Source organism: Leptopilina heterotoma, unplaced genomic scaffold, assembly GCF_015476425.1.
Source record: "Leptopilina heterotoma isolate Lh14 unplaced genomic scaffold, ASM1547642v1 Lhet_281, whole genome shotgun sequence".
Classification (NCBI taxonomy): domain Eukaryota; kingdom Metazoa; phylum Arthropoda; class Insecta; order Hymenoptera; family Figitidae; genus Leptopilina; species Leptopilina heterotoma.
The window spans coordinates 1,283,698-1,298,936 of NW_025110988.1; the positions used below are offsets into that span (position 1 = coordinate 1,283,698).

Genomic DNA, 15,239 nt, shown 5'->3' on the forward strand with positions numbered 1-15,239 from the left:
CATTTTAAACAAATTTCAATTGTCTGATAGCATTCGGGTGGTGGTGCTACTACTTAAAAATTGAAATAAAATTCTCTATTCTTCAGGATTGCGTAGGGCTCAGTCCCTACTAGAACTCAGGTGATTTTCAGATGATTAGAATTTTTATTTTTGGAAGAAATAAATTTTTATTTTCATTTTAAACAAATTTCAATTGTCTGATAGCATTCGGGTGGTGGTGCTACTACTTAAAAATTGAAATAAAATTCTCTATTCTTCAGGATTGCGTAGGGCTCAGTCCCTACTAGAACTCAGGTGATTTTCAGATGATTAGAATTTTTATTTTGGAAGAAATAAATTTTTATTTTCATTTTAAGGAAAATCTCAATTGTCTGATAGCATTCGGGTGGTGGTGCTACTACTTAAAAATTGAAATAAAATTCTCTATTCTTCAGGATTGCCTAGGGCTCAGTCCCTACTAGAACTCAGGTGATTTTCAGATGATTAGAATTTTTATTTTTGGAAGAAATAAATTTTTATTTTCATTTTAAACAAATTTCAATTGTCTGATAGCATTCGGGTGGTGGTGCTACTACTTAAAAATTGAAATAAAATTCTCTATTCTTCATGATTGCCTAGGGCTCAGTCCCTACTAGAACTCAGGTAATTTTCAGATGATTAGAATTTTTATTTTTGTAAGAAATAAATTTTTATTTTCATTTTAAACAAATTTCAATTGTCTGATAGCATTCGGGTGGTGGTGCTACTACTTAAAAATTGAAATAAAATTCTCTATTCTTCAAGATTGCCTAGGGCTCAGTCCCTACTAGAACTCAGGTGATTTTCAGATGATTAGAATTTTTATTTTTGGAAGAAATAAATTTTTATTTTCATTTTAAACAAATTTCAATTGTCTGATAGCATTCGGGTGGTGGTGCTACTACTTAAAAATTGAAATAAAATTCTCTATTCTTCAGGATTGCGTAGGGCTCAGTCCCTACTAGAACTCAGGTGATTTTCAGATGATTAGAATTTTTATTTTTGGAAGAAATAAATTTTTATTTTCATTTTAAACAAATTTCAATTGTCTGATAGCATTCGGGTGGTGGTGCTACTACTTAAAAATTGAAATAAAATTCTCTATTCTTCAGGATTGCGTAGGGCTCAGTCCCTACTAGAACTCAGGTGATTTTCAGATGATTAGAATTTTTATTTTTGAAGAAATAAATTTTTATTTTCATTTTAAACAAATTTCAATTGTCTGATAGCATTCGGGTGGTGGTGCTACTACTTAAAAATTGAAATAAAATTCTCTATTCTTCAGGATTGCGTAGGGCTCAGTCCCTACTAGAACTCAGGTGATTTTCAGATGATTAGAATTTTTATTTTTGAAGAAATAAATTTTTATTTTCATTTTAAACAAATTTCAATTGTCTGATAGCATTCGGGTGGTGGTGCTACTACTTAAAAATTGAAATAAAATTCTCTATTCTTCAGGATTGCGTAGGGCTCAGTCCCTACTAGAACTCAGGTGATTTTCAGATGATTAGAATTTTTATTTTTGAAGAAATAAATTTTTATTTTCATTTTAAACAAATTTCAATTGTCTGATAGCATTCGGGTGGTGGTGCTACTACTTAAAAATTGAAATAAAATTCTCTATTCTTCAGGATTGCGTAGGGCTCAGTCCCTACTAGAACTCAGGTGATTTTCAGATGATTAGAATTTTTATTTTTGGAAGAAATAAATTTTTATTTTCATTTTAAACAAATTTCAATTGTCTGATAGCATTCGGGTGGTGGTGCTACTACTTAAAAATTGAAATAAAATTCTCTATTCTTCAGGATTGCGTAGGGCTCAGTCCCTACTAGAACTCAGGTGATTTTCAGATGATTAGAATTTTTATTTTTGGAAGAAATAAATTTTTATTTTCATTTTAAACAAATTTCAATTGTCTGATAGCATTCGGGTGGTGGTGCTACTACTTAAAAATTGAAATAAAATTCTCTATTCTTCAGGATTGCGTAGGGCTCAGTCCCTACTAGAACTCAGGTGAATTTTCAGATGATTAGAATTTTTATTTTTGAAGAAATAAATTTTTATTTTCATTTTAAACAAATTTCAATTGTCTGATAGCATTCGGGTGGTGGTGATACTACTTAAAAATTGAAATAAAATTCTCTATTCTTCAGGATTGCGTAGGGCTCAGTCCCTACTAGAACTCAGGTGATTTTCAGATGATTAGAATTTTTATTTTTGGAAGAAATAAATTTTTATTTTCATTTTAACAAATTTCAATTGTCTGATAGCATTCGGGTGGTGGTGCTACTACTTAAAAATTGAAATAAAATTCTCTATTCTTCAGGATTGCCTAGGGCTCAGTCCCTACTAGAACTCAGGTGATTTTCAGATGATTAGAATTTTTATTTTTGGAAGAAATAAATTTTTATTTTCATTTTAAACAAATTTCAATTGTCTGATAGCATTCGGGTGGTGGTGCTACTACTTAAAAATTGAAATAAAATTCTCTATTCTTCAGGATTGCGTAGGGCTCAGTCCCTACTAGAACTCAGGTGATTTTCAGATGATTAGAATTTTTATTTTTGGAAGAAATAAATTTTTATTTTCATTTTAACAAATTTCAATTGTCTGATAGCATTCGGGTGGTGGTGCTACTACTTAAAAATTGAAATAAAATTCTCTATTCTTCAGGATTGCGTAGGGCTCAGTCCCTACTAGAACTCAGGTGATTTTCAGATGATTAGAATTTTTATTTTTGGAAGAAATAAATTTTTATATTTCATTTTAACAAATTTCAATTGTCTGATAGCATTCGGGTGGTGGTGCTACTACTTAAAAAATAAAATAAAATTCTCTATTCTTCAGGATTGCGTAGTGCTCAGTCCCTACTAGAACTCAGGTGATTTTCAGATGATTAGAATTTTTATTTTTGGAAGAAATAAATTTTTTATATATTTTTTAACAAATTTCAATTGTCTGATAGCATTCGGGTGGTGGTGCTACTACTTAAAAATTGAAATAAAATTCTCTATTCTTCAGGATTGCGTAGGGCTCAGTCCCTACTAGAACTCATATTAACTATATATACAGATATAAATTAAAAATTGTAATTTTATAATAAAAATTCTCTTGTAATGAGAATATTTAAAATTTTCATTTTAAATTAAATTTGTATGTAAAATATTATTTTAAAAGCATAATTTTTCACGTTTCTATGAAAAAGAAAAATTAGGAACGCAAAGAAATGAGATTCTGGCAGATATAGATTTTCTTCGGAAAATCATTCTTTCGATAGTAACGACGCTTTCAGAATACACTCGAACTCGAGTTATTTAGACATAAATGCAAATAATACAATGACTTACCGGAAATTCGAAATTCCAGACAAACATGCTAATAATACAATGACTCACCGGAAATCCCACGTTGGTCTGCGAATGACGTGGCATCGTACATCCTCTTAAAGAATGGAGCTTTCTTAAAGATTCCTTCACTTTTGATATTTTAATATTTCACTACTGATAGTTTAATTTTTAAATGGATTTAAATTGATTATCCTTCCTTCATTCCTCGATATTGAATCACTCATATTTATCCTTTTCGTTGAAAATATCTAAAAAAAAAAATATTTATTATTAAAAATTCACTTAAATTGAGATACTAAGTGTTATACACAAATGATAAAAATTCTTTTACGAATTAATTTTTCTAATCAATATTTTTTAATAATAAATAGTAAATTGTAAATAATAAAAATAATAATAATATGTTTTTAATTTAATCAGTAATAACTCTTGGTATCGTTACTATATTTGTAAACAGTTAATGAAACAAAATGATCAATTTTTTATGTAAACTGATCGTTTACATTCATTTTTTATTCCTCTGAAATAAAAATTTTAAAAGTATTTAATCAACTTACAATAAACACCGCTTTGCTGTAACGACTGTCATTAATCTTTGACAGGAGGAGCTTTAGAATGCCTTTTTCTCTTCAAAGAACTTGTATCTGTGAAATGAAACAAAAAATTACTTTTAACAAAATGTTTTCAATTTTTAGGTTAGTTTTTTTCGATAAAAGTATTTTTTTAAAGTATTTATTCATGTTAAACAATAATACAAAAATTATTAACAATAATATAATCGACAAAGAAAAACTAACCTAAAAGTTTAAACGTTCGTTACAGACTTTTATAAGACAATATTTAAGCATTTTAAAGTCTAATTTTATCTAATATTGACTCACCTGTAAGACTTGGATTTGGAGATTTGTCTCGACTGATTGTAATTTTTTCATTGATTATATTATTTTCGTATATAGTCAGTCATTCTCTTTGTATTGTGTGTCAATTTTGTATTTACTACTGCACTGTAGATAAATTGTGATTGTTATTCCTCCTTTGTAGACAGGCGTCATAAATATTCGTATATTGTCGACGAATTATGATTCCTTTATAACTGTTGAGTTTTCATGTTGATAATTTGCAATTTTGTAAACAATAACAAAAACTGAAGTAGTGTAAAGATAGACCAGGCACGAAAATAAATATTAAGTCCCATACACATCGACATTAAGCTTCGCGAAACTTTCCAACCAATCACAAGTGATCATTCTTGACCAGAATGCTAACTCCATCTATCGGTACATTTGAGTACGACCGATGATTTCTTCTACTAAATTCTGTTTGAAAGGAAAAAAATCAATAATAAATAAAAACAATCTTATCTTTATTAATTAATCATTTTTAAATTTTATTAATTAGTAAACAAATTAAATTGACTAATTATATCATCATTTACTAGCTATTACAAACAATTATTTTTTGTAATATTTTATTATTATTATTTAAAGTAAATGAATTATTTATTCAAATTAGTTAAACAATTGAAACAGCATTTACTATTTATGATAAACTACTATTTACAATAATGATTATATTTAGCTCAGTGGATACTTAACCATAACAGTGGAATAAGAAACCACAGTAAAGTTATCAATTGATGTAGAATTATTCATCTTGTGTATTCAGAGTGGAAGACCATGCTGCTTTATGCATAAGACGAAGTTTAGAAGAGAAAATAATTTTCTCATCGGCGCGCACTCCTCCTTTGAGACTTTTCAGAACTTACTGAGAGCGCCACCGGAAAACGCGCGTATTTACGTGACTCCGGGACATGGGACAAGTAATGCTGACTTCTGATTGGACGGCGCTTCTGTGCCAGCACAAGGGAAGGGAGTCTCAGTTGAAGAAGAGTAGGGGCAAGTGTTCCGCGCGCTGATTCGTTGAACGTCAGCTCGAGAGTGCGCACCAATCAACGCGCAGCAAGTACCTCGCTGCTACGTAAATACGGCCGTTTCGAGCGACTCTCGTTACTTTCCCCTGGACTTCTCTATGAACAGGACTGCGTCACTTTGAAAAATTTTTTTAAGCAGTTTTCCTTGCTTATCGAATGAAGATGAATAATTGCACAGTGGATATTGATGCTAGGTGCGCTTATCAAGGATAATATCCGATTCTTTTGGCGTTTAATGATAGTTTATTCTGAAATATGTGAATAGTTTCGAAAAAAATTATTTCATCTCAAGGAAAGCAAGAAGGCGAAGATGTTCAATTGGTAAGCTTGTTTTGTTTAATATTGGTAATATATTTACAATGTTTAATTATTCCAACAATTTTTCACAAAGTATTTTAATGAAACAAAGGAGTTCTATGAAAATTGACATTGTTCACTGGAAAAATATTAGTAATATTTTTTCAATGTTTAATTATTCACAAAGTAGGTATTTTAATGAAACAAAGAAAAAAATATTGTTATTGCCATTGTTTTTCTATAATGAAAATGAAGCTTGTAAAATGTAAGACGTATTAATTTCTAGGTTATTTTCTGCTTTATCGATCTTATTTATTTATTGAAACGAAACAATTTTCTCATTTTTAAATGTAACATTGTGTTTTTTTTAATAATTTACTATGGTGTGAAACAATCGTTATACAGTCACATTTACGCCATATATTCCTTTCGCATTGGAGAATTATATTTCTATCTCGACTGAATTTTATTCAAAATAGCGACGTGGTCGATGGTGGTCATTTTATCGACAGTTGGCAATAAGTATTGCCACCAAAATATATTTACAGATTGTTAAGTTAGGTGGCGCTAGTAGAGAGAAAAGTTAAGATTTTTAGTTTTCCTTAAGGCCAACGCAGAATAGATCTGTAACCGGAACCGCAATCGTAACCGTAAGCGTAAGAATGAGTTAAAGAAGGATAGGTATATTGTTTATCCTTCTCTAACTCATTCTTACGCTTACGGTTACGATTGCGGTTCCGGTTACAGATCTATTCTGCGTTGGCCTTTAACGATCACCGATCAGCTGTTAAAAAGTGATTAGTTTTAATTTGTTATGCAAAATAATGTGACGAAAGGTTAAAAATAGTGAGAAAATTAAAACTTCTATGACGTAATATGTGAATGGATAGTATTATTTCTATTGAAATACAGGTTAGGTGTAAATTATTCGTACAATACGTACAATATAGAAAGAAATATAGGTTATGTGTATGTATTTAAAACTGATTGTAAACTGTTAACATCAATTGTATTCTTACTTTTTCTTTGATTCCATTTACTTATTATTTCTATTTTTAATAAAGTAATAATTCATTTTTTTTCTTTTTTTGCAGGAAACGATTAATTTGTTTACGAAGAAACAACTGCCATTTCTGATTACGTTTTTGTCAATAATTTGTTCGATTACCGTTGAGGAATATTTAATTTCAAACTGATTTTGATTACTTTGGCACAGAATGGCTCAGGAGGAAATGGAGCAACTCATCATATCGCGTCGACGGAGATAATCCACGATTGGTGAGTCCCTTTTGTCTTCAATATTGTGACGAAGTCAAGTTGAAATATATATTTAGAAAGTTGCACCATGACAATAATGGAAATAATATGTTAATCAAATAATATTTATTATATAAATATTATTTAAGTTAAAAAGTGAATAACTAAATTGTGTAAAATTTACATTTATTTCGTTTATTTGTTTTTTAGAATCAGGTTTTATTTTTCTTGATACACGCATAAATATTTTTAATTATATATAAAAATTTGTTTTTGTTTAATACCACAAGAAATGTATAAAATTTACACAATTATTTTGACATTTTTAGAAACTACAATTTCATTTCAGAATTTTTAATAGAATGTTACAATTAAATTCTTTTTCCATTTCTTTTCTTTTTATTACATAATTGATAATTAATAAGAAATAATAATATTCGTTAGTAATGAATACTTTTTCTTTATAATCATTTATTATTAATTAAATGTACTAAAAAATACTTCTATTAATTACTTGATTAGTTAATTTAAATAAGATAATTATGTAGACAAAAAATAATTAGTTCAGGGGAAACTTTTCTGGAGAGTCAAGAATTGATTGTTGCATCAATAAAAAACAGTACTGTGCAGGTACATATTTAATTCTTCTACTAAAAGCCAATTATTCTCAAATGATTGGTTTTTAATTATTTTTTTCATTTTGTCACTGTGAAATTTTCTTTTTTTCGACAATTTATTATTAAGTGTTAATGTTACAGTATTAATTTCGCTATTTCTATTTATGGAGGATTCGAAATAAGCAACATTCTCCTATATAACCTATTCATAAAAGTTTTGCGTTTTTTTGAACAACTTTCTTATGAAATTAAAATTTCTAAATTGTAAATTAAATAATTATATGACAGTATTTTTTTTTGATTAACCATTTCTAAATATTTGCCCTTACTTAAAAAACAATATTCTAAATTTGTTTTGTTCTAATATGCAGTTAAAAGTATTTATAATAATTACCTGCTTTTTTAGGTTATGTTAATTATTATTTATATTTTTAATTTATTAATACCGCGTATTCAGAATAAAATGAATTTATTCTTAACTATTAATTAATTAATCGGTTAATTAATTAATTAAAATTATTGTTTTCTTCAAATTTGACATCTAATGTCAATTATGAAATTAATTTACAGAAAATATTCAAAATATAGAAAAGAAAATGATAATTTTGATCTTAATTACTTCTAATTTTTCGTGTATTTCGATAGTTTTTGAAATATGTAATCATATATTTGAAACTATTAGAAACTTTGTGAAGATATTCGGCGAATTTGTCGATTTCTCTATAATTGAATAATCCTTGAAGGTTTCATTGGAAGTTCAAGAATTCTCTAATCGCACCAAACTTGTTCGATTGGAATTCGAAATCGTCAGGAAGGTTTCAGAATGTCATAGAATAATTTCGAGTATTGATTAATTAATATTAAATTAAAAAAGAGAATTTCTGGGAATTTAAAAATACATATAGTATATTGAACAGATGTTAGAACGTCTGACAACATCGCACACGTCATATCCGACTTTCGTTCTTTGATCATGCGCGTTATACGTTAATTTTGCGCGCTATATTTTTAAAAGTTGATTTTGATAGCACCTGATACGATAGTTACGTCGTATTTAAAAAGAAAATAAAGTTAATAAGTAAAATTATTTAATTATATACTTTTTAAAAATTAAAATGAAGTTAATGAAATAGAGGAATAATTGTTTTATTAAACATAAATATAAAATTTTATTTATAATGGTAAAATTCTTATTATCAGAGCTCGAACCAGTAAAAATATTTAAAAAGAACTTAACAGACAAAAAATGAAAAATTACGGATTATTTACGAACAAAAATATAACCAGTTCGAGTCAAATAAGAGAACATTTTACTTAAAACTATAAATTAAATTTTCCACAACTATAAAACCATGTTTTAATTAAAGATGACCGAGTGATAAAATCATTTACAAGAATTTTTAACTAAAATTTTTCTATAAATCCATTATTTTTAATAATTTTTGACAAAATTCTGTAAGAATTTTCAAATTCGTTTTTTTACAATTTAATTTTACAAAATTTTTCGTGATTTCTTCAATTAAATATATATTAGAAAATAAAAACTTTAAATAAATTTTTAAAAATATCGCAATTAAAGTTTCTCAAAAAAAAATTTTAATTTTAAACCATTTTAAAATTTAATTATTCCTAAAAATTTAGGCTCTAATGCTTTTAAAATACAATTATAATCTAAAATTTTTACTGAAATCCATTTTTAAGTCAATGTTTATGAGAAAATTCTACTAGAATTCAATTATTTAAATACCAAAATAACAATTTATTGAATAATTGCATTTTCTTAAAATTGAATTCTCATAAAGAACTTTATCTATAAACTCTTAAATAACTGAATTCTTTTGACGAATTTTAATATAAATTTTTCGAGAAATTTGATTAAAATTGTATTAAAAATAAATGAAATTCTGCAATGAGTTTTATTATTTATAAAAATAATTAAATTTCTAAAAAGTATTTTATTATTTACGAAAATAATTGAATCTCTGTAAAAATTTTATTATTTATGAAAATAATTGAATACTTGCGAAGAAATTTATAAAAAAAAGTTTGTAAATAATTAAATTCCTATGAAATTTTTATTATTTTTTGAAAAGAATTGGAAGTTTGTGTAGAAATTTATTACATTTTTTTAAAATAATTGAATTCTTTTGGAAAATTTTATGAAAATAGTAGATATTGAAAATTATTGAATTGTAGAAAATTTTTGAAAATAATTTAATTTCGGAGAAGAATTTAATTATTTCTAAAGATATTTAAAATTTTTATGATAAACTATAAAGTAAATACACATATAAAGTAAATACTTTACTTTAACAATCAATAGAGTGAATTTTCAATATTTTTGTTAACATAATCATACTATAACATCATAATACGATATTTCTTAACACTTTATACTTTTGGTATATAGAACGAAATAAAATGATAAATTTTAAAATACTGATAATAAAATTACTTTCTTATAATTAAGATGGAATAAAAAGAATACAAATTGTTGTATTTCCAGTATACTCTACTTTATCTTGACTTTAAAAAATCATAAATTTTTTTTATAACAGAATGGCATTTCGTGACTCGAACATTGTCATTTTCATCCTTTCTCAAAATATCGGAAAGGCCATTAAATCCATTTTGTCGGAATGCTGTTTGAAGCATGTCATACGAGACATCGGCTGTGACCATCTTCTTTCTTATGGCGTATGATACACACTGATTCAAAGGACCCAATTCTTTCATAGCGCTGGATAATTTAGATGCAAGGGAATCTCTTTTTTCAACTTCATTCCAGGGCAGAGTAAACTCAAGAATTTTTTCATTTGAAATTTGGAGTTTTTCCAAAACTTGCTGTAATAGAATGACATCAATGAGAGCATTATGCGCTCCTTCAGTTTTGAGTTGTAAATCCTCAGCAAGCACTTCTAACTTATTTTTCCCTTTTCCCTTCTTACCAGTCCTTTTCCTTATAATAGGAAGCGTATCTGAAAAACCGTCGACAACTGAACGGAAATGCTCACTCATACCAACATTTTTTATTGCTCTCATTAACCTCGGATAATCAAATTTACAATTGTGTGCAGTTAATACACATTTTCTGTGAAAATTAAACATAAACTGATAGAGTGCTTCCATTGCATCCTTCAAGGAAATCGACAAAACAATTTGATTATTAAGATACAAATTTCCGTCAATACAACGTAGACCATTTACAGCACTTGCTTCTTCTTTCATGCGTTGTGTTGGTTTGATATAGACCGAAAATTCTAATTGTTCACATTTTACAGCTATCTGCAAAATATCATCCGTTTTAGAGAAACCTCCTGTCTCCAAATCAAATAAAACCACAATTGGTTGTAATTTCTCATCAATAACCGCAATAGGAAGTGAAACAGGTAGCCTTTCAAAAAGTCCACAGTCAGTTGCATATGTCGTTCCTTCTCTACCTTCTTTCTTATTTCGAAGTTCAGTCTTGTTCTTTTTTAAAAATAGACGGCGACTTTTGAAAGAAGGTTGCAATGATTTTAAATATCTTTTTTTGTTGTTCTCATGAGCTTTATTAGTGTTCCGTATAGTATGGGTTCAGGGAGATCAGTTCAATTTTCGCGCTAAATCGGGTACGTATTTTTCACCATAATTTTTTTGATTAATTGCTGCTGCAACTCGGATATCAGCAGACGAAGACATTCCGTACATTCGTGATTTTGGTGCCTTACTTGACTATCATGGTATTCAAACTTTCGTTTGCATTACTTGAGACTCCTAAAAAAAAATTATCTGTATTTTCAGCTAACTTTGCAAAAAAAGTTTGCAAAGACTCAAATAATGCAGTTTCTTTGAAACCGTCGCCTATGTTCGAATGCTTATAAGTGTCAGGATTTTTAGAAAAATCACACCAAGTGCCGCAATTAACGTGGTCGTTAAAGCAATGGTGTGGGATGTTTTTAATAGCCTCTGCCATATTTCGACTATTCCCTTTATTTTGTGACACACAATAACTAAAACATCTTTGAAGATATTTAATAGTAACAGCCGTGAGTTCTTTGTGTTTTTTCTGAATTTTATATAATTCATTTACTACTCCTTTACTTGTGTGATTTTTATCCGCTTGTTTTACAACTTCGTGTTCACTGGCATTTCGAATAGCACAAATTGAACTGCTGTCATTATCCGCAATTACAATACCGACTTGAAGGTTAGCGTCTGCCAAAATACTGTTGCCCTTAGTAAGTTGTTAAAAGATGTACTAGAGCACTTAACATTCTTAAATATCTGTGCGGTACTTGGTGGGGATCGAGTCCAGAAACACTTTTAGCATTATATAAAAGTTATGTTCGTTCTATCATTGATTTTGGTTCTAGTATATACTTTCCTAAGACTAAAAAAGGTAGACAAAAACTCGAAGCTATGCAAAATGCTGCTGTAAGAATAGCGTTGGGCTATCGCAGAAGTACACCTGTTAATGTACTTTTGGCGGAGTCAAAGCTTTCCTTATTAAAAGATCGTGCTGAGTATTTGTGTGATTGTTACATGGCGAAAATAATGTCCAACAGTAGTGCTAGTGTTTACAAATCTGTCCACAACTATTACAGTCTGTGTAGAAAGAAAGTGTGTAATAGAAAAATATTAATATGTCGAAATATTATAAATTTAATCGACACTTTAAAGTCAATAGACACACGCTGTAATTATAATTTATATTGTGCAAATTATGATGTATTGAAAACGATAATACCTGTAAATACTGAACTTGGATATGAACTTAACAATATTTCCGATCCAAATAATAGAATTAATGACATTGTAAATAATAGTGACGCATTTTCTATTTATACGGATGGAAGTAAGGTTTTTTCAAACAAAAGTGTTGGTTCTGCGTGTGTGTGTCCGGAATTGGGTATAAGTATTAAAAGAAGTATCCCCCTGGATGCTTCGGTATATTCAGCTGAGTGTATTGCGTTAAATGATGCAATGGATGTTGCTCTTGAAAATCGAAATTGTAACTTCCTTATTTTCTCGGACTCATTAAGTGCATTACAAAGCTTAAAATCATGCTCTATCAATGTTAAAACTAATAGATATATTTTTGAAATAAGAAGAAAGTTTATTGATTTTCATACAGCTAACATAAACAAAAGCACAGTTAAATTTTATTGGGTTCCTTCGCACATCGGAGTCTGGGGAAATGAGGAGGCTGACTTGCAAGCCAAGTCTGCGACTGTTGAGGAATGCATCGACAATAGGAAGATCCCATTTACTGATCTATATGAATCTTTTAAGAAAAAGTGTTATACACAGACCGGGGATTACTTGCGAGAACTGGGTTTAAATAAGGGGAAAAATTACTTTCAAAAATATTATTCTAACACTAGAAAAAATTGGTTTCATTGTAGATCCTTGCCTAGAAAATTTATTGTCACGATAAATCGTTGTAGAGCTGATCATTATAGTTTGGCGGCCTCACTGGCGCGTATTGGAATTGTAAATAGTCCGATGTGTAGGTGTGGTTATGTTTGTGAAGACTTGAATCATGTATTATGGCAATGTCCTCTTTATGTACCCCAAAGATCTAAATTACTTAAAAACTTATTTAAAATAAAAATGTATTTACCATTGTGTGTGGAAATGTTTCTGGTCAAGCCTAATATTGCTGCGTGTAGTCATATTGTACAGTTTTTTAAAGAATGTAAATTGAGTATTTGAATATTTGTAAGCTCATAAACCTTTTATGTAGGTTTCGTTAAATGCTTTAATAAAAAAAAAAAAAAAAAAAAATTATTTTCATACAAAATCTGATGATGGAAATCATTCATTTTCCATTTACTCACAACAACTTTGTTACTTCTTCAACATTTTCAATTGTTAACCTCCGTTCTTCAAGTGCTGATGCTTTAAAGCTTTCTTGAGCCATTTCTTCCAAGAATTTTCCAACTTCTTTTTCGTGAGTTTTAAAAGTGCCCCAGTTAAAAAGTGGAATGTTCAATGCAGTCAGAACCCGGTTCAAATGGGTATTACCCATGCCGCCATTTTACGTACCTATATAAGAACATAAGTTATTAACAACATACTCATTTCTTAAAGATATAAAAATCCAGTTGCTAAGAATAGGCTGACTACAATAAATTAAAATTATTAGAAATTTTGATTATATTTCTATTAAACACATTATTGTCAAACAATATCAGTTTCATCCAATATTTGTTTCAATTTAGGTTCTATTTATAAACTAAAAAATCCATCTGCTAAGAATAGACTAACTACAATAAACACTGTAAAAAATGAATTTTTGAGAATTTACTAATGAATTGTAAGGTTACAAGGATTTCTGTGAATTGACAATGTTGGACGTAGTTTGAAAGCAAAACAATTTGTAATAAAGCGACGTCTAACGTTGTAATTTTCCAAAAATTTGTAAAGTTACAACGTTGGACGTAGGACATATTTCGAGTCACGTCAGACGTTGTAATCTTACAAATTTTTTGTAGTATTACGTTTTTTGTAAAATTACAACGTTAGACGTCGCTTTATTCCAAATTGTTGGCTTTCAAACTACGTCCAACATCGTCAATTCACAGAAATCCTTGTAACCTTACAATTCATTAGTAAATTCTCAAAAAATCATTTTTTACAGTGTATTACTCTGTTACACTCTGATTCTAACCTAAAAATTTGTAATTGAATCTTAAATATGCTATTAATATTCATTGAATATGATAATGCATGTACTTACCCATCACTGCTTTTGTGTTTGTATCGAAATGCTTGTTTTGATTATTAACATCGTGTTGTTTGTCAGAACAAACTTCATTGACAACTTTACACGAAAGGCACTCGATATAAAATTTCGAAGCCAAGCCAACTCGTATTTCCTTTGTAATTTTCGTGAGGGAAAGAACTGATTCACATTTTCGACAAAACAATTGATTTGCAAGTGTTTCTATATGAATTATTCGTCGACCTTCAATTTCAGTAGATTTTGTGACATCTTGTAGGTTAGAAACCGTCTTTGCAGCAAAATTCTTCCTAATATTTTTAGCAAACATTTGCTGCTTCAATTTTTTTTATAATTTCTTTCACTAACTCTTTTCCCCTTAAAAAAGAATTTCCCATTAATCTCTTCCCAGTAAGAAACGAAAAATTGAAAAGTATTAAAAAGATTCTATTCTTTTGAATGCCATTTCTGTCCAATACTTTTCTATCCAGTGAGAGCAATATAAATAGTAACGATATCAATCCTCTTGAATACCCAGTAAGAAAGCAAAGATTAAGAAGCATTAAAAAAATTCTATCCTTTTGAATACCATTTCTGCCCTATGCTTCTGAATTCCGCGACAGTAGTATAATAATATATAATACTAATATTGTTGACATATAGAATGTTCAATTACTTTCAAATAACTGAACTCATGAATTATTTGCTATTTTAAAAATGAATAATTATTAAATTATCAGTTAAGAGGGTTAAAAGTGTTTAAAGGTCTCTGAAATTTTTAGGTTATGATTTATTGTCTAACAGAATAACGTCCCTGACTCGTTTAAATGACGTTAAATTGGTAAACAATCAATTTTTCAGCAAGTTTTTCTTTGAACACAAACACTTTTTACAAAATCTGCCACTGTATGTATCTTATAAATTACAAAAATCCAGAAGATTGCTTGAATGCATGCAGAAACGCGGTTCCAATGAAAAATTGAAAAGTGATATAATGACAGGCTGTAATAATTTCGGATGGGATTGGAAAGCATTCAGAAAAAAATTTTGTCTTTGTTAACAATTAC

The 15,239-nt window shown here is 28.6% G+C and overlaps 1 protein-coding gene across 1 annotated transcript; it reads right to left on the minus strand.

Annotated features, from left to right (window-relative positions):
- Positions 1-9,983: 9,983 nt before the first annotated feature.
- Positions 9,984-14,503, minus strand: LOC122504185. The gene is made up of 3 exons (XM_043615123.1): positions 14,191-14,503; positions 11,357-11,663; positions 9,984-10,959 (listed from the first exon to the last, which is right to left on the minus strand). Exons 1-3 carry the CDS (start codon positions 14,501-14,503, stop codon positions 9,984-9,986), a joined length of 1,596 nt encoding a protein of 531 aa, XP_043471058.1.
- Positions 14,504-15,239: the final 736 nt, after the last annotated feature.